Raw genomic sequence first — 21,055 nt, forward strand, 5'->3', positions numbered from 1 at the left:
CACACAAAAAGGAGTTTCTTCTCAACCTGTTATTCCATCAAGAAGAATTCAATCACAAGAGTTCCTTACTTTTCTATATATATTTTGTCACTCTAAATCTGTTTTTCAAAGATGGAAAAGGAGAATGACCCAGTCTTTTTATGTGGGTTCTTCTTCGACAAGTCCATGCCTGCAGTCCGCCTTGGAGAAACGAGAAAAGTGTCTGGTGTTAGTCTGTCCGCTTGTCCATCTGTTCCCCCTTTCCCGCCAGCCCCTCTGAGTGGACCAGTGTCCACAGCTCTGACTGCTCGATACCTTCCCTCAGTCTTTCAGGTAGAGAGAGAGGGGAAGGGTGAGGACAGAGGGATATCAGCAGTGTTCCAGAAAACAGAGAAATCCCACCACCGCCCGTCCGCCATTTTCCCGACACTGTCTTTGAGGGGGTGGAGCAGGAGAGGGTGTATCGCACATAGGGCGGAACACTCAAGAACACGCCAGTCTCTGTGTCCATTGAGGACCCCACAACCACAGGGAGAAAGAGGGGGATGAGCGAAAAGAGGGCGGCTTGCTACGGTGACTGCGTGGTGGGGCTGGGGCTGCTTTGGGCGGAACTTGGGGATAGGCTGGGGCTGCAGCTGCCTGGGAGGGCCCCACTGGTCCGGGAGCCTGTGGCCCCACTCTCCAGACCCTCAGAATTCTCTAGCATCTCCTGGATGAGAGGGGGCATGGAGCCCGGGATCTCCATCTTCAGGGTGATGACACGCTCGGCTCCTGAGGAGGGGAGGACCAAGATATGGTGTTAGTCTGTCCTCAGTTGTGGACATTCAACCCCTTTATATGAATGAGTCACACTTGACTTGGATCTACATTACAAATGTATACCTTTACAATTTAGTTTAAACCTTTATGGATGTTGCAAAGTAAGTACTTTAAAAGCTGCACTATGCATAAATTGCGCCTCCATTTCCTGGTTGCTAAAATTAAAATAGTTTGCCTAATTTCAGTTCGTGACAAAACAAGCAAGTGTTGTGTAGAGAAACATTGTACCATCTACACCGCTGTGAAATATATTTTCCATAAACAAAAATATTGTATTCTCAGCTGGTTTACAAATCCGAAAGTAAAAGCGAAACGTAAGAATGGGAAGCATATAAATAGCGCACATAGAACAAATCTATGCTTCTTAGACTTGCTTTCGATAAAAATTACAGATCTAAAAATCCCATTTCTATGTTAATTTGGTCGGGTCGCCCAAAAGTTGAATATTGCAGCTTTAACTACTATATATAGTAGTCCATTATAATATAACGCTAATTGAAACAGGACTTCCAATTAAGACGTGAGCTGAGTAAAGTGGGACCTTCTGGTAGTCAGAGGCTCCCAGCCAACAGAACTATACAAAATGCAGTGATGTGTAAGAAAATTGTCCCCAGTGATAAAATGCAGTGTTGAGTGATAGACTGAGTCTGAAGGTTTTAAAACAGAGGCTGCCGCATGCATGTAGATTATATCACCATAATAAAACACTGGGAGAAGTGTTCCTTGAACAATCTTCCTTCTACTTTTCAAAGTGAAGCAGGATTTATTTCTATACAAATCCATTCTTAATTCTCAGCTTTTTTGTCCGTTTTTCAATGCGCGTTTTAAAAGAGTATCATCACGTGCAAATACGCAGGTCCTCAGGGTCAATATTACAAGACCTAGAGAACATCAATTAGGGGTTTTTTATTGGCATTAGGCACTAGTTTCAAGATCAGTAAGTGATTTTTGAATTGTCAAAAACACATTGAAGGTCATGAAAGGTCTGCTGTACTGAGGGGGGGGGGGGGGGGGGGCACAGGAGTAAATAACAGTAATAACTGTACCATCCGCATAGAGAGGAATGTTACAGGTTTCATATAAATAGTGAAGAGAACAGGGCCCCAAAAATCGACCCCTGCTGCACACCTTTCGTAATACTGAGGAAACTACATTTGTGTCCTCTCCGTTATCGATCATCCGTGAACCAATCGCAAGATGCCTGATCTTGGCCTATTTCAGACAACCTTTGAACGAGAAAGAAATGGTCAACGGTGTGGACGGATGTCTCGGACTGCCTATCACCTTTGGCACTGATGCTCCTCAGGTCGGTGATCTTCATCAGCATCTTGGGAAACATGTGTGGTTTGTGAGGCCTCCTCTTCCTCACGTAGATCTTCAGAGCCTCCAGTAGGGGCTCCTGTAGTACGTCCACCTTGTCAGCCTGCTCCAGGTCCTGCCGATCTACACACAGCCACAAACAATACAGGGGTGTGTTCAGTGAGTTGAAATGTAATAAATAGAGCTCATGCTAAACTGTATGCATTCTCTGCATTCAAATTGCCATCGATAAAATGCAATTGTGCTAGTTGTCCATAGTTTATGCCTACCTATTTCATGACATATTATGCCTGCCCACCATGGGGTACTTCTGTTCACAACGTTAACATCAGCAAACCGCTCGCCCACAGAACGCCATACAAGTGGTCTGCGCTTGTGAGGCTGGTTGGACGTACTGCCAAATTCTCTAAAACGATGTTGGAGGTGGCTTATGATAGATAAATTAACATTAAATCATCTGGCAACAGCTATGGTGGACATTCCTGCAGTCAGCATGCCAATTGCACGCTCCCTCAAAAATTGACACATCTGAGGCATTGTGTTGTGTGACAAAACTGCCTATTTAAAAGTGGCCTTTTAATGTCCCCAGCACAAGGTGCACCTGTGTAATGATCATTCTGTTTAAATCAGCTTCTTAATATGCCACACCTATCAGGTGGATGAATTATCTTGGCAAAGGAGAAATGCTCACTAGCAGGAGCTTGTCCAATATGTGAATGCTGGAATACGGTACAGTGACAGTTGCCTATAATGAGAAGCAATGTGACCAGCTCTATTGGTTTTAGACAGCGACACCTTCACAGCCACATGAAGACGAGGCAGATGAACCCCTACCCTACTCTACCCGGGCACAATGTCATTATCAACTTCAATCACTGAGTGTGTATGGGTGCATCTGTATGGGGCGGCAGCATAGCCTAGTGGTTAGAGCTTTGGACTAGTAACCGGAAGGTTGCGAGTTCAAACCCCGAGCTGACAAGGTACAAATCTGTCGTTCTGCCCCTGAACAGGCAGTTAACCCACTGTTCCCAGGCCGTCATTGAAAATAAGAATATGTTCTTAACTGACTTGCCTGGTTAAATAAAGGTAAAATAAAAAATAAAAAAATTAAATATGCAGTAGCATTGGTTAAATCCAAACAGCCGCAGTACCTCCACACAGCAGACAGATGGCGCTGAGCAGCCCAGTCTCAGCGTCGTCCATCTCCAGGGGGAGGAGCTGGTTGGCGAAGGCGAACACCAGGTCGGTGAGCGGTCCGAAGCCGGCATTGTGCATCTGGGTCCGGTTTAGCGTCAGGCCGTCCGAGAACGTCATGGTGTCCTGCTCCGGTGTGTAGCGCGTGCAGATCCGCAGAATCTGAGGGAGCGGAGCGCAGGATTGGTTGAGAATGCCAGAAATAAAATACATAGGCCAATCATGAAATAGCACGGGGTATGAATCGATAAGTAGCTGTAGTACTTTCAATAATCCTATGAACAGATCTTATATAAAAGAGTGGTCACCACTCACTAATCCCAGGCCTGAAAAAACTAGATTGTGTGCAGGTTTTTACACCACCCCAGCACTCATACATCCGTTTCAACTGATCGAGTTCCTACTTATAAAGGTGATTTGTTGGTGATATGGTGTTTTAGTGCTGGAACAAACGCCTGTACTCCCTCTCAGATGGACCAGGACCAGGGTTGGTTAATTGACCAACTCTGATCGTGAAGAGCGATCCGAGAGGGTGTGTTAGCATTTGTTCCAGACAACCATTAGTAGACCTAACCAAAAGCGATCCCCTTACCAGTATGTCCAGACAGGCGGCCTTGAGCAGGGTGATCTGGTCAGCGATGGTGAGCGTGGTGAAGCCAGGAAGCTGCTTGGCGAACTCCACCGTCTTGATGATACACTTGGTGGACAGCTCACTGAATTTGTCCCACAGGTTCACGTCCAAAGCCACACGCCGCTCCGAGCTGTTACTCTGTGAATGAGAAAGAGGAACTAGTATGAGTTTGATGGCTAACCTGTTTTTATTGGGTGAAGATGGTTTTACATTGAAGCAGCAGCGCAACTTTCACTGGGGACTGGGGGGTCACATTCTGAAATTGCCAGTACTGAGCTAGTAGTGTCTCAACTGAGGTGAATGAATTAGAGAGCTAGTAGCCACCAAAGCCAATTTCGCTCTAGTCTAGCCTGTAGTTATCAGTATCAGATTGCGATATGAGGTGGCTATTATTACCATTTAACAGCTGTTGTTTGTATGGAAATGTTTTGTAGGCTTTTTGTCCCGTTTCAACAGAAGTAAATTCACTTCTTTGCTTTCGCCAGTTGATATACAGAGAAAGAGAGCTGGCCAAAATTGCCGTTTTTTTGTGCAATGTGAGTTTTTATTAAGAGTCAGTATAGCAATGTAATCTTATTGATTTGTCAGTTTCCCTAGATAATTCTAGTAATAAACAGCTCTACAGGCTTCACTGTCATAGTGTTGTGTACTGACGGTGCACCATGATCATCATGTCTTAGCAGGATCCGATGGTGACAGGTGTCCCAGCAGGGTCAGACAGCCAGGGAAGACCAGTCTACGGAGTTCTGGTGATTTTTGCAGTGTATTAACAATATTATTGAATGATACAAAGTTCCACCTTGAGTTGATGGGTAGAACTACAGTACCTACAGGACAGCAGATTAATGCTACAGTCTGGGATCTGGGAATAATGGTCATTTCAATTATTGAACCATTGATTCTAATCTTAGATAATGTATAAATGTACACCAAGGTAATTCAGTTTAGGAGGATCAGATGGTGAAAGGTGTCTCAGCAGAGCGAGGCAGCCAGGGAAGACCAGTTTGTGATGGAGCTCAGGTGAATTTTTGCGGATACACTTTATTCTCTCTGTGCAGCAGAGAACAAGCCAGATGCCTCAAAAGATTTCAACTATAATATTGAACAAAAATATAAAACGCAAAACATGTAAAGTGTTTCATGAGCTGAAATAAAATATGTATAATGTATGTGTAGCTTTGCGCTTATTTTTTGTATTATTTTGAAACTTTATTCCCAAACCTAAAGACTGTGAAAAAAAATGTGTTGGAAGAGAGTTTAGTTATTGACTAGGCTGGTGGGGGTCGGGTGTGTAGAAGGATCGGGCTGGCTGGGTGGGCTGGCTGAAATTTGATAGAGGATTTCTTAATAAACACAATCAAAAGTCCTTGAACAACTCTTTTAAAATGAAGTACATTTGTTAGGTTATCGGTTAAAGGTGCAACAATATTGATTATTGAATTAGCTTTGATCTTGTTCAGTCTTATCACTTAAACATATTTAACAATGATCTCTTAACTAGCTTGATGACTGGGACATTTGAGCTTTTTTGTTGTTCTAAATTAAGAGGGCTAGAAGGGCCATGGGTCATATTGGATTGTGCAGAAATGCAGGAAATTATCTTAGATGCCCCAATTCTTTTTTTGTGTTTTTTTTGGGGGGGGGTGGAATCCTCAGCCAGATTATGTCCCCCCACTTCTAAAAACGAAGTTGCACCCTGCATTCAAGACTCCACACAGACAACATGAATGACACAATGAATGAACTCTGTGATTATGAGAATCGCAGGTCGCAGCACCAACAAGGTTCTGAAGCTACACTTAAAACAACACTGAAGAATCATTCAGTTAAAATACCAACCACAACAGATGAGCGAATGCACGGTCCTGGTAATCTGTGAGATTTTACACGCAGAAACGCACACACCTCTGACGAAGTATTGTGGTGCTCACCGTAGTGTATTTGCCGAGCTGGCAGAGGGAAGGGAAGGTCTCCTTATGCGCCTTGCTGACCCTGTTGATCATCTGCTCCGTCTCAGTGCTCAGCACGTAGCTCTCAGTGCACTCCGGCTTCTTCTCATCCTTCTTCTTCTTGTTCCGGTCGTTCCTCACCGCTGACGGGAGAGAGAAGGAAGAGAAGCAGGGTTTAGGAACGGGGAGGCCATTTAGCAGTGGAATGTCTAAAAGGTGTGTTAAAAACAAGGGTGCTTCGGAGGTAAATTTGGTATGTCTCGGTTTCAGTTGGTTGGTTTACAAACAGTCTAGGAAGGATACTGCTTTTCCTGCCTAAACTAGAAAGTAATTGTGATATCAAAGACAGAAATAAAACCAAAGTGAAATGGCAAGACCATCGGTGAAATTAAACTGCGGGTAAAAGCACCCAGGATTTCACTTGTGTTGGGGGGGACAAATTGTGGAACAGTATTTAAATTGTGGCGGTATCTAGACAAACTAAGAGGGGACTGAGATATAAAATAGAGGTAGCAAAAGGACAAGAGTGGGAGGTGGTGTATGTAGGCTAGCTAACAGGACAGATACCCGATGGAAGAGGATGATTAAGTGGCAGTAGGAAAACATCAAGCTCCGAGGGCCTCTGTAGCTAAGAAGCCAGCAGAACACATTCCAGCTCTGATCCCATTCGGGAAGATAAACGACCATGAGAGGTCGGCCCAGGGGGGACAGAGATATTACTGAGGAAATAATCCAAAAGGAAAGCCTGAGAAATGCCATTCCCCCGCGGCGCTCCGACCGCTGCTGTGAATGTAGCTACACTCACTCCCGAAATGACAAATACACCAGCCGCTGCTGTGTTTAGCATTGGAAAGCCATTAGGGTATATTCAGCTCTCCCTCCTCCCCCTCCCTCCCCTCACCCACCCTGGGGTGTATAGGTCTGAGGAGGGGAGGCGGGTTAGGTGATAAATGGCGTTGGCGGATAAGGTCGTTCATAATGCTGACACATTGCTACTGCTTTCATTAGAGGCCCTGGCTAATCTAATAACATAATATGACAAATATCCAGGCGGTAATGGTTTTAAGGGCTCGGCTGAGCCCCCGCTCCCACTAGCTGCACAACCCCCTCTAGCTTTCGCTCTCATGCACTCTTTCTATCTCCATCACTGTTGCGCATTCCTCTCTTCTCCCTCTCTTTAATCCTCAATCGCCTGCTTATTTCCGTCTTTGTCGCTCCAAGCTTCACTTGTTCTCTGATAGGTCTTCCCTGGGTTTGTTGTTTTCCTCTTCTCCCCCTTTCCCCAGACCTCGACCCAGAGGTTAACCTTAGGCACAGACCCTGGATCAGTTCCCCTGTCCAAATCCTAACCATTATAGGGGTACACAAAACTCATCACAGATTACTGTCTGTCTAGGGACAACATCTGACCCAGGGCCAGAAAGGGATGCACCGTACAGGGACAACTTTCATTAAATCAGTCCACAGACATGGGGGGGGGGGCAGGTCTGATACTCACACACTGATACAACAGCAGATCCTGCATTTGCTAGGTAAGCGCACCCTCAAATCACTAAGACTTCAGATGAAAATGAGACTTTTGGCTAAATTTGGCACAATTACAGAGATATTGATTAATGTGCGTCACTAACAAGTAAGTAAAGTAAAGCACTTTCTTACATCTCTACAATTACGCATTGCCAACAGCTATTTATTCTTGCCACAAAGTCCATCCACCTTTAAAGGAGCTGACAGGTGAGGAGAGCTGAGAATGATGTGAGTGTGTGTGCGTATGTGTGTCTCGGGCCCTCCCCGCTCTCCCGTACCTGTCAAAGCGACTCAGCGCACCCCCCCCCCCCAACCGCCATTACGGCGCCCGTTGGAGACGTTAAATGAATTCCCTAAATAAAAGTGGAGAATCCTTAACGCAGAGACATTACCCGTGCTGACAAATTGACACCGCAATCAAAAGCTGCACAACACAATTGAACGCAGTCATTAAAGAACTATTAGCCGGGACTCGCGATCAGTCACGGAGAATTGCTGTGTGCAATAACTGGAGGGCGATCCATAGCAGGGCTAGGGAGGGGGAGAAGAAATACAGCCCACAGCATTATTTTGTGTGTGTGTGTGTGTGTGTGTGTAAATCGTGGAATGTGTCAACACGAATGCTTTGTTTGAATATGAATGTGTTTGAGCTATGAAGGATTCTTTCTAGCATTCTTAAAATGGTACGACCGTGTGGAATTGGGTTTCCCACTGATATGAAACACATTCTAGCAGTCTATTCATTGTAGCGTATAGTATTGTATTGGGTATGCTAGAAGCAATACACATACTCCCATCAATCAATCACTTGTACTCATAGTGGATTTCACAATATAAAAGGCTACGTTTGACAATGTGTCTGCGTGCGTGTGTATGAATGTGTGGGTGCATGCACGTGTGTATGAATGTGTGGGTGCGTGCGTGTGTATGAATGTGTGGGTGCGTGCGTGTGTATGAATGTGTGGGTGCGTGCACGTGTGTATGAATGTGTGGGTGCGTGCACGTGTGTTTGTGCATGAGAAAGCGAGAGAGGGCCAGCCAGCTGACAGACAGGGATAATTTGAAGGAGGAAAATTAAACCCATGACAGGTCGTCCATCACACAGATTAAATTCAATGGAAAGATAAAAATGTCAATGTTGCCCTGCTTCTCCTGCCTGCATCTCTCTCGCTGCTCTGTTTTGCCCAGGCAATGATGAAACTTATTCTCCCTCTATCCTCTCCGACCCTCCTCCTCCTTCGTTCATACATGCTGGAGATGCTAAGGCACTGCACGGGAGATGAAAACAGGTGATGAGGGATGGATGGAGGGAAAGAGGGGACGGAGGAATGGAGTTGGGGAAGGAGGGGGGAGGGGGGGGTGACTGCTTACCCGGGGGAGCTGCCCTGTCCGCCCCTGGCGCCCCAGTCTGTCCTCTCCCGGTCTCCAAGGGTGGGGGCGGCGGCTGGGGGCCCAACGCCATCCCGCCTTTGGAGCTGGAGCGAGGAGCTGAGGCGACAAGGAGGGGCACAGTTTTACCCCCTCGACAGGGCACACACTAACTAACACAGGGCTCCCCCGTAGTACAGTACAGCCACACACACACCCTACCACAGTAATTACAGCGGGGAACATTTACGTGTGTACAATGAAATGGACTGTCCTATAATCTGAACGTTAACCAAATTCAAAACACAACTTAAAAAAAAAAAAAAACTTGAATAGGCATATTCTCTGTCGTACACAGACTGTATTGAAAACCACACAACTTCATGACATGGATCAAGTCTACATTCTACACGCCTAGTCACCAGCAGAGGTTTAACGGCACGCCGAAGGAAACAAACATAGTCAACATTGATATTGTAAAAGAGCATTTCCCCCAAAAACTCCAGGCCAGCCCCTGCCTTTCCTCGACATCACTGACTCCTCTCTCAGGCTTTCCCTGGTAACCCCCCCCATCTCTCCTCTCCTTCTCTTTCACTCGCTCCCCCTCGGCATGGCCACCTGGCACCGGTCCTGACGGTGTTGGAGCTGTCGAGCAGACGCAAGGTCACCGAGACGTCCCCTAGCAGAGCGGCCGGCCCTCCCAGCCTCCTCGGTAGCTCCCCGCAGGTCCCCAGATGGCCAGCCACCCCCCGATGTAGCCTCGCAACACAACCAAAGTCATCAGCCAGGACACACGGAGAAAGACATCTCAACACTACACCCTCACATAACCCAATCAGTACACACACACACAGAATAAATAGAGGGAGTATGGGAGAGTAAAGGTGTCTGTCAGCATGCTTCCCAGACGAAACAGGAAGAGTTTGTGCATATATTATGACGACATTTTTGTTCGTTTTGGACTCCGGTGAGGTTTTTAAAATCGTCTGTTCGGGAACCCAACATTGTTTCTCGAGGAAAGCCGAAGTCCGGAGCCAAAGTCTAATGCCGTTAGTCTGTGATTGGTCAACAGTAGGGATTCTTCAATAAAGTCTGTTGTCATTCAATCATTCAATGAGAGACAAAATACTGCACCAACCATCTTAGTTAGCTGTAAAATTGTGTGACTAAGATCTCCTCTGCAAAAACGTTAAAATTGATGACAGATTTCGTGAGTTCTCAGATTAATTCTGACTATTGTGAGGAAGTGTATACTGGCTACGGTGTCTCAAAATGGACAATATGTACAGTATTGTCGCTTTTTTCTTGTTTTTCAAGCGAAGGCTGAAGGGAGCATGCGAGCATACTCTTCCGGTTCAAGTGTGAACCTATATGGCTACTTTTTGAATTTGAGATAGAAGTTGGCCCTTAACCATTAGGGAGATGAACAGAAGAAAGATCTCACCCTGTATCAGTTGTTAGGTTCCACTTCTACCCATCTTGTCTATTGACCTTCAGCCATGCAGTACCGACTTCAAGCCACAAGATGGCAGTGCCATTTCAAACTATCTCCCGTCTGTCCCTGTGGTGGGAGTTGCAGAGCCGGCCTGCCGTAATCCTCATAATCATGATTAATGGCCCCATTCAGAGGTAAGGAGCGCTGAGGATAACTTACTTTACAGTAGGCCTCAGACGGCCAGCCGCGTGGGAAACTTCGCAGAGCGCTTACAGTACCATGAAGAGGGTAAATACCATAGTAGAGAGACGACAGAGAGAGGGAGGAGTGTGCCCGCCTGTGTGTGTGTGTCAGTATATTTACAATGCCTACAGTGTGGACCTGTGTGTGTGTGTGTGTGTGTGTGTGTGTGTGTGTGTGTGTGTGTGTGTGTGTGTGTGTGTGTGTGTGTGTGTGTGTGTGTGTGTGTGTGTGTGTGTGTGTGTGTGTGTGTGTGCGTGCGTGTGCGTGCGTGTGTGTCTCACCTCCACCAATTAGCTCATCTGGTCTGACAGTGTGTGTATGTGTATGTGTGTGGGGAGGGAGTGTGTCGACACAGCCCCAGGGATGCACTGATCAGAGGCGACGCCTGCTCATTCACTCTCCGCAGGTGCTAACATATTCATCACAGAGTTCCACTAAGACTCACTATGCTACCTCGATTACTGTGCAAAGCCAAAATGTGTATTGGGGCAGTGTACACTACCCACATATATACACGCACACACACACAGTCCTGAGGCCCTATGATAGAGAATGATGATTGTGATCAGAGTTTTTGCTGTGTAGTATAGGCTCGACTGGGCAGTGCCGCGTACTTCAGTGACGCAGGATATCCCATCAATCAGAACTCAATGAAACACCCAGACATTTCATCCCAGATGGCAGTCGAACGGAAAGGATTTAATTGTCCTGATTGTCAGTGCATAGTTTTGGATAACGACATGGCCTCTGTGGATGACGTATAGTGTACTGAGGTTAGGGTTGGCAGGGTGGTGTAGTTTAGCAGTGCTACTCACACTCCTTGGACATGCCCACTTCCAGGCACTTCTGCAGGCGGCAGTACTGGCAGCGGTTCCTGGTGACCTTGTTGATGATGCAGTTCTTCTCCCGGTGACACGTGTACACCATGTTCTTCTGGATGCTCCTCCGAAAGAAGCCCTGGAGGACAGAGGGGTGAAGACAGAGAGCGATGAGAAGAGAGAGATATTGTCAGTGAGCGTGAGGAGATTCAAGAACCTATAGATAGTCCCAGAGTGTTCCATGGGGTCCACAGTGCGTTACCCAAACACTAGGCTCTTGAAAGTCGTAGCGATGAATAATCTGCAGGAGAAATATTAACTCCTGTTGCCATCTCATGAGATCACCCACGTACCTTGGTAATAGCCCATTAAGACACAGAGATGCTTTTAGGACTTTAAGTAAGTCAAAACGGTTCGGGGATATGAAATGCAGAGGCCAATGGGCCTCCAGCTATTTTCCATGACCTACTTTATATATTTAAAATGGCCCAGCAAAAAGAAATTCTGGGTCGGGGCCAACTGAAAATCATTACAGAGAGAGAACATGGGTTTAAAATGCTTACAAAAAAAACAAAAAAACACTCGCCGCAGATATTTTTTTCCCAGCAGATATCTGAAACAAAACGAAAGGACAGGAGGAGGGTGTCAGATACACAAAAGTCGCCAACCCATGCGTCTCAAAGCTCCAAAAACCTAAAAACCCCAACAAAAGCTCAAACGGTACATCTACCATTCGAGGCATCTACCCTCTTTGTGTATTCTGGCAAGGCAGAGACTGTAGAGGATGCCATCAGTATCAAGCACAATGTGGAAGTTATAACTTCTATTTCTTTTCATTAGTCACTCAATGGGTTAATCACTGGCAACATTGACGGGCGGAGGAGCGACGGTGGGTCATAGGTCATATTGAATCACGGAGGAAAGGGGGTGGGTCATGTTGAATCACGGAGGAAAGGGGGTGGGTCATGTTGAATCACGGAGGAAAGGGGGTGGGTCATGTTGAATCACGGAGGAAAGGGGGTGGGTCATGTTGAATCACGGAGGAAAGGGGGTGGGTCATGTTGAATCACGGAGGAAAGGGGGTGGGTCATGTTGAATCACGGAGGAAAGGGGGTGGGTCAATGTGTATCACGGAGGAAAGGGGGTGGGTCAATGTGTATCACGGAGGAAAGGGGGTGGGTCATGTTTGGGTGGGGCCGGCTGGCAGGGGAGCGCCACAATTTCAGGAGATTAGCTCTCTGGCCGACAGATGGACTAAAACCCACAATTTGTCCTTCCCGGATCATGGGCTATCCTTCGCTCTCCTCGTCCTACCCCTCCTGAGAGGAGAGACAGGCAGGCTGATAGGTGGGGAGGGATCCTATTTGAAGGTGAGCGAGATGAGAGGAACAGTATTATTACAGTATACTGTAGGCTATAGATGTGCATTTGATCAATCGATTAAAGTGCTATTGCGTAAACGTGGCACAACTGTAAGGGACGGCAGCATCCAGAAGAGGCCATCTCAGTCTACGGACTTGAACCCCATTGAAAACCTGTGGTTTGAACTGAAGAGGGCGGCCCCATAAGTGCAGACGAAGGATATCATTGTTCTGGAAAGGTCTAAGATCCCTTCCAATGTGTTCTGTAATCTCATAAAACATTTGAGAAAAAAGGCTCAGCGCCGTTATCCTCGTGAGGTATCGAAAGGTATTGAAAACAGGGGTGCCAATCATTTTCACCCATATCTTTTTGAGAGAAAATATGTTTTACTTGGTAAACAAAATCTCTTTCTATGAGCAATTGTATTAGTATAAAATAATATTATTAGAATTTTTGGGGGAGCATACACTATAGCTCAGTATTTATATTATTTTGCTCACGTTTATTAAGGGTGCCAATAATATTGGACCTGACTCATGTTGTGCATGTGTGTGTGGTAACGGTTGATTGCGTGGGAAAGGTCTGAAACTGCACAGGGAAAAAAGCATGAATCCTCTTATACTTGTAGTTCACAAACTGTGCCTAGAGTAATGCCAGCCTCCCCAGACTCCCACTGAGTGTGCAGGTGTCCTCATGCGACCATCTGAAAATGCCCAGAGACTCTGCCTCTCCTGCTCGGCGACTACGTCTGTGACAGGCACATTACTAAAGAAGTGACTAACAAGGACAGCTAAAAACACCACAACAACAACAGAGGGACGAGCAATGTTTTTTTTTTTTGGGGGGGGGGTTTAATCTCTTTCACATCAAAGAAAATAAAAAGAGAGGGTTCATGCTGTGCACCGATGCCTCGGAGGCAAAAACATAAATATGAAGAGAGCATGCAAATGTTATGTTAAAGTGTTTATATCTGGGAGAAAGAGAGGGAACATGAGAGAGTTCTCCACTTCAACAACAAACGAGCCATCACTAAGTAGCTTGTTCCGACCATATCCCTCAACGCCACCCACCCCCCAGGGTTGGGCTTTGTAGCTGGGCTAGTTAAAGAGATGCTAAAATGCTAACCCTCAACTTACCCCAGTCTCCGATGACTGGCTGTATATACACATGAATATGCCTGTAAGGTTGAATTATTGAGAATGCCAAGCTTCATCACCTCCTATGGTGAACAGGACAGAGGGGAGGCGAATGCTGAATTTGTGAAAGTTCTGCTGGGGGGCTGTGACTAGCAGCTGGCGCCGGGGTAGCTACAACCCGGCAGGGATGTACACACGCACGCACACGCTTGCACGCACAGCACCCAGTGAGTTTTAGCCAGTTTGTTTCTTATATAGCCAACATGAAGTCACGGTCCTGTTTTCATATTGACTCAGACTGCACGCACGCACTCACTCACTCTACATCTCTCCATCAATAGCTAGTATTCAGCATATTTAAAATCAGGGACTATTAGAAAACAAGGAGTAGTGTGAAGTTAAGAGACAATACAAGCTATTGAGGACTCCGGCAAGTGGTGCATTTCTGCCCCCATAAAAGGGCAGGATAAGGATAAGTCTCTATTAGAGGACAGGTTAAGTTCCATTGAAGGCGGCGAGATCTTGCTGTGTTAAAACAGGACTCCTTCGGCTCCAGAAGCTCCACTCATCTCTTTGTTGTCCCCTTTCGGTCATCTCTACTCTCCTCCTCTCCGGTCCTTATGTCCCTGTCTTTCTAATCTCTCCTCCTCTTCCTAATCTCTTTTCTCATCTCCACTGTGGATGCCGTGACCCGCCTTCCTTTGAGTGTCAACTGGGCTCCTTCCTGCAGCACCTCTTTCCCTCACTCCGTCCCAGGCCAGGTGTTCGCTTCCCTGGGCCCAGCCATGTGAGGCAGGCCTAATGGTCACCTGTCACCACCGCAGCCAGTCATCCAGCCTCCCTCTCTGCCTGCCAGTCTTAGACCATCGCCCTGCCCTCAACCCCTCTAACCCCTCTAACAACTCATCCCCTTATACCCCCATCCCTCGACCTCCACTCACTACAGATGAACAGCAAGTGCCCCAGCGCACCACTGCTTACACAAGCTTACACAACCCGGTCTTATGAAACACTGTACTGCAGATAAGGCAGGCCAGATACCACTTCAGAAGGCAGACGGTTGCCTTACAACAGGACAGAGTGCAAGTCAGTGTACCTGCTGCTTTCATAACACGTCTCACATAACCACACGAAAAGGCTTGCGAGGCCTGATCAATGGAGAGCTCGGGAGTGAAGAACACGTATGATATTTGAGGACGTGCTGGAGATGGCTTACGACACATGCATGGGGAGTGGGGATGACAAGTGTACGTGTTGACTCTTGCTGAATGCAGCTCTTCTGCACCCGGCCGGAGCACGCGCTTTTGATAATGACTTCATTTGGAGTTCGAACGACACAGCAGATCCACACTCTCCAACTAAAGCCACTAACCAAATATATTTTTCCATATAGTTAATGAGAACTGTATAGCGCAATATTATTGAAGCATAGCCCACATCTGGCAGTCCCATCATATATAGATAGCGTATAGGGCGGCAGGTAGCCTAGTGGTTAAGACTGTCGGGGCCAGTAACCGAAAGGTCGCTGGTTTGAAACCCCACTTCGACTAGGTGAACAATCTGTCGCTGTGCCCTTAAGCAAGGCAGTTGGCCCCCACAACAACTGCTCCCGGGCGCCGATGACATAGATGTCGATTAAGGCAGCCCCTCTCACCTCTCTGATTCAGAGGGGTTGGGTTAACTTCTCTAGGGTAGGGGGCAGCATTGGGAATTTTGGATGAAAAGCGTGCCCAAATTAAACTGCCCGCTACACCGCCATAAAAGCTAGAATATGCATATAATTAGTAGATTTGGATAGAAAACACTGAAGTTTCTAAAACTGTTTGAATGATGTCTGAGTATAACAGAACTCATATGGCAGGTAAAAACCTGAGAAAAAAAATCCAGGATGTGGGAAATCTGAGGTTTGTAGTTTTTCAACTCTTGACCTTTCGAATACACAGTGTATGGGGTCATATTGCACTTCCTAAGGCTTCCACTAGATGTCAACAGTCTTTAGAAACTTGTTTGATGCTTCTACTGTGAGGTGGGGGCGAATGAGAGGGGAATGAGTCAGAGGTCTGCCAGAGAGCCACGAGCTCAGTCTTGAGCGTTCACGTGATAGTTAGCTCTGTTCCATTGCAATTCTGAAGACAAAGGAATTCTCCGGTTGGAACATTGAAGATTTATGTTAAAAACATCCTAAAGATTGATTCTATACATTGTTTGACATGTTTCTACAGACTGTAACGGAACTTTTTGACTTTGTCTGCCCCTAGTGATCGTAAGGCCGTGAGTTTGGATTGTGTACTGAATGCGCAAACAAAAAGGAGGTATTTGGACATATATTATATATGATGGACATTATCGAACAAAAACAAACATTTATTGTGGAACTGGGATTCCTGGGAGTGCATTCTGATGAAGATCCATGGTAAGTGAATATTTATGATGCTATTTCTGACTTCTGTTGACTACACATGGCGGATATCTGCTTGGGTTGTTTTGGTCTCTGAGTGCCGTATTCAGATTATTGCATGGTATGCTTTTTCCGTAAAGTTTTGAAATCTGAAACAGCGGTTGCATTAAGGAGAAGTGGATATAAAATTCCATGCATAACAATTGTATATTTTAGCAATGTTTATTATGAGTATTTCTGTAAATTGATGTGGCTCTCTGCAAAATCACCCAATGTTTTGGAACTACTGAACATAACGCGCCAATGTAAACTCAGATTTTTGGATACAAATATGAACTTTACCGAACAAAACATACATGTATTGTGTAACATGACATCCTATGAGTGTCATCTGATGAAGATCAAAGGTTAGTGATGAATTTGATCTATATTTCTGCTTTTTGTGACTTCTCTCTTTGGCTGGAAAAAATGGCTGTGTTTTTCTGTGACTTGGCTCTGACCTAACAATCGTTTGGTTTGCTTTCGTCGTAAAGCCTTTTTTGAAAATTGGACACTGTGGCTGGATTTACAACAAGTTTATCTTTAAAATGGTGTAAAATACATGTATGTTTGAGGAATTTTAATTATGGGATTTCTGTTGTTTTGAATTTGACGCCCTGCAGTGCAACGTACCCTAGAGGCTAACTGCGGAAGACACATTTCGGGTTGAGCAACTGATTAGGTATATTCCCTAGATATAGGAAGTTAGAATAAGCAATGACATAAGCGATAGTCCAGTCCACTATTTTTAGGCCACCCCCCCCAATTGGAACTTTGGATAACTTTCATTGGAAATACTAGACATAGCATTTGTTCAAATGTTCAGGGGTGCCTTAGGGTGATGGCCCCTGGGACTGGTTACTCCCATTCCAAACCAGGACAAGCAGGATATGTGTTAGAAATATCATCATGGGCACCCCTATATGCATTCAGAACATTGGGCCAGCCCACCATTTACAGAACATCCCCCAGAATCAATGTACAATTTGAACCTGGGACCAAATAGAAAGAAATATAGCATCGAATAGAATGAGATATAGAATGGAATATAGAATAGAATTAAATTTAGAATAGAATATAGTATAGAATATCGTGTATGGATATAAGGTTAGGTGGTGTGTCTCACCTTGCAGCCTTCACAGGCGCTGACTCCATAGTGGTATCCTGAGGACTTGTCTTGGCACACAAAGCAGGGCTTTGTAGACCCGCGGGGAGGAGGGGGCGACGGCGGGCTCGGCACTATCTCCTCTGAGCTGGTACTCTGCGTCTCTATAGCTGTGGAGAGATAAGGGGGATGCTTAGCACATACTACTTAACACACACACACACACCTCCTAACAACACATTCAGCGACAGAAACGACAAGGACAATATCTTTTATAGGCCACTATCGTATCCCCGGACAAGAAAGACTTGGTATTGTGGAGAGTCTCTCTCTGAGCTCTTGGCAAGAAACAGGCCTACACGGTGAATCAAAGCAAGGCTTGAGCCGAAGAGAAAAGCAGGCCATCCTTGTTTACCGGTAACCTTGGGGGGTTCCACATATCAATCGAGACAATGTAAGCAGCGGAGATCACATAAGGATGTCCTGAATGGCTGTATAGAGGAACTGGCTCACCCATCAGGGAAGGAACTCGATAACAGATAACAGTATTCTCTCTAGGCTGTGTGTGAATGAATGGTGCTTCTAGCGAGGAATAATGTTCTGCTGGACTAGCGTCCACTACACTCCGTTGTATAAGATATACGAGTCCTGGTGTATATGGTCACCAAGGGTGTGTAGGTCTAATGAAACCGAGCGGTATCGTCATGTTTTCACAGAGAGAAAGGTGACAAAAGCTAAGGTCAAGTTGGACATTGAGAACCAGACACCCCAAGGCTGTTCACAGTCATCCTTTCTCTTCCTCTAATTCTCTCCCTCTCTCTCTCAGAGTCACAAAACAAACAGGCCGTAAGACGCTAAAGACGGGCGAATTAACAAAGATAATTAGTCGGGAGCCCTTGATATGAGACCTAAGATGATTATTCTTGAGCTGGACAGGCTATAAAGGGATCAGGTGAGCAGCTGCACTCAGCTGTTCATCCAAGGCCAAGGCATATGGGCTGTCGAATGAAGTTCATTTTTGTTTTTATTCAACTAGTATACGGCAGACCTCTGGGAGGGTGGGGAGGTAGAGAAATGCTGTTGTTGGGTTGAAGTAACAGGCACGGTGGACTATGCCCTTAATATCCTCTGTGTGTTTCACAAAACCTCTGTAATCACACACACGTCAGTCATATAATGTAGCTAGCACACACACACACACCAGTCATACACTGTAGCACACACAGACACACACAAACAGATTGAGAAATTGTGACGTCTCGTTCTCGGAGCTGCCCAGAGGCCCGGGCGGCACTCGTGTGTAAATAAACAAACTATATTTAACACAAGCCTCACGGGTTCACCAGGCTTGCAGTACAGCTGGGAACAGACTCCACGTGACGCAGCAGACAGCCGTTCTGGATGGAAACACCACGGTCTCGCTCACCGACGCAAACACACATGTCCATCATCCACATAATCTCCCCCTCTTCACAGCTCGCGCTCTCTTTGTAATGTGTCTGTTCATGTTTCTGCAGTTTGCATGGTCCCGAAAAACTCTTGGGAAGAGTACATTCAGACAAGCCAAATACACCAGGCCGATGCACACCAATATGCTCACGCTCACCGCTGGAAAAACATCAAATGAATGTTAAAACCAACCCCAAATGATCCTGATATCTCCCTTTTCACGAGGAAAACATACAGTATGTCCACGAGGTTCAGATATCCTGATAGCTGTAACGCAGTTAACTGTAAAGACAACACCAACGAAGCTCATATTGAAGGGACCAGCTGCAACACTAAATCAGACCCAGGATATAAAAAGACAATCTCACTCCCCTGTCTCTCACTCAAAACAGGAAGAATTATTGTTATAATATATATTTTTTTACCTTTAACTCGGCACGTGAGTTAAGAACAGATTCTTACTTACAATGATGGCCTACACCGGCAAGGCCTGGACGATGCTGGGGCAATTGGCACCCGCCCTATGGTGTCTGTAGTGACACCCCCTAGCACTGAGATGCAGTGCCTTTGATTGCTGCGCCACTGAGCACGAATGACAGAGTGGGTGGATGTCTTTAAAAGTGGTCCCCTGTTGTCAACAGACCAGCAGCATACTGTAACATGTGCGAATACGGTCCTCTATTACTTTTGGCTTCTCAGTGCTTTAGCATTAGGGGACAAATTGAAGCTTATTTAGCTCATGTGGCTGGGGGCATGCGCCTGTACAACCTAGGGTGGTCTCATTAGTCAACCCTGTTGTACCCATACCTCCCTCATCATACCAGCTGTGTCCCACAGTTATTATGAGATCCGTTCTGTGGGTTTCTGCTAAATGCCACAAGCTCCCTTGTGTGGCCCTACTCCCTAGAGCAGGGCTCACCAACTCTGTTCCGGAGAGATACTGTTCTGTAGGTTTTAGCTGTAACCTAATCCTAGCACACCTGATTCTAATAATAAGAGCTGTTTGGTAAGAACAATCAGGTTAGTTACTGAGTTGGCATGAAACTGTAGTTGGGGTTAAAACCTACAGGAGGGTAGCTCTCCAGGAACAGAGACAGAACGCCATGCCGGGTTCTTACCAGTCAAGACAAAACCCACACACAGAAACACACACACACACTCAACGGGCACTAACTGCACCACCGGCATATGGAGAATGACCTTTAAAAAACCTCTTCTTTGGAAAACTTTATTTATTTTTTATCTCTTGCCTATGTGTAAACACAAACTAGCCCCGGGTCAGCACTTCAAAGCCTGTTCCTTTAAAAAATCATTTTATAGAGGAAATGAAAAAGGTGATCGTAACTGCTCTCAAGTGAACTCCACTTCTGTACATAAGGCCCCCATTACACTCGTTATTTTAAAAGGCATCTTCATTGTCATTCATCAGCGCAAAACTGGAGGCACAGTTACGGTTCACGGCAGTCTTACTCACTGCAGCTCATATGGCTCTCTATCTTGGCCCTGAAAGAGAGGGAGCGAGACAGAGAGAGTGAACGACTGGTAGAGGGGCAGAGCAGGATAAAAGCAATGTTATGTATGTATACCTACCGCTCTGATACAGCATGAAGCACTAGACGTGCGTGTAAGCTCCCCCAAAGGAAAACAGTATTAACCTTATGTATGTATTTAATGTACCAGAGGACAAGCTTAGAGGAAAAGTACAAATACACCCAACACTGCACTATCAATAGGGTCCTGCTATTCGCTTCAACTGACAGCTGGACAGACAGGGGGGACACGAGAAGAAGTTAGGAGAGATGTGACTCCAGAGCACCCTTATTCATTTGGGGAGGGTTGAGGACAGAGGGAGGGGTGAAGGGGTTGAGGACAGAGGGAGGGGTGAAGGGTTGAGGACAGAGGGAGGGGTGAAGGGTTGGAGACAGAGGGAGTGGTGAAGGGCTGAGGACAGAGGGAGGGGTGAAGGGTTGAGGACAGAGGGAGGGGTGAAGGGTTGAGGACAGAGGGAGGGATGAAGGGCTGAGGACAGAGGGAGGGATTAAGGGTTGAGGACAGAGGGAGGGATGAAGGGCTGAGGACAGAGAGGGCGCCATCGCCTTTTTGCTGGGTCAGCGCGCTCAGTTCGTTGATCCCATTGGCCCCAGCTGGCAGTCATTACTTCCTCATGTCAAACAAATGAAACCCAAGTAGAGCACCTCTTTATGTAACGCACCACATTTTCTTGCATTAGCAAATACCCATTCACCCTTTCCCTTCCTAAGCAATACGTAACTGAACGCACAA

The 21,055-nt window shown here is 46.1% G+C and overlaps 1 protein-coding gene across 1 annotated transcript; it reads right to left on the reverse strand.

Annotated features, from left to right (window-relative positions):
• Window positions 1–529: 529 nt before the first annotated feature.
• On the reverse strand, window positions 530–17,442 carry LOC124018557 (retinoic acid receptor alpha-like). Its single transcript, XM_046333887.1, has 7 exons — window positions 17,345–17,442; window positions 11,281–11,422; window positions 5,875–6,035; window positions 3,905–4,081; window positions 3,270–3,474; window positions 2,083–2,241; window positions 530–750 (listed from the first exon to the last, which is right to left on the reverse strand). Exons 2-7 carry the CDS (start codon window positions 11,390–11,392, stop codon window positions 548–550), a joined length of 1,017 nt encoding a protein of 338 aa, XP_046189843.1. The 5' UTR covers window positions 11,393–11,422; window positions 17,345–17,442; the 3' UTR covers window positions 530–547.
• Window positions 17,443–21,055: the final 3,613 nt, after the last annotated feature.

Source organism: Oncorhynchus gorbuscha, unplaced genomic scaffold (assembly GCF_021184085.1).
Source record: "Oncorhynchus gorbuscha isolate QuinsamMale2020 ecotype Even-year unplaced genomic scaffold, OgorEven_v1.0 Un_scaffold_5477, whole genome shotgun sequence".
Taxonomy (NCBI): Eukaryota; Metazoa; Chordata; class Actinopteri; order Salmoniformes; family Salmonidae; genus Oncorhynchus; species Oncorhynchus gorbuscha.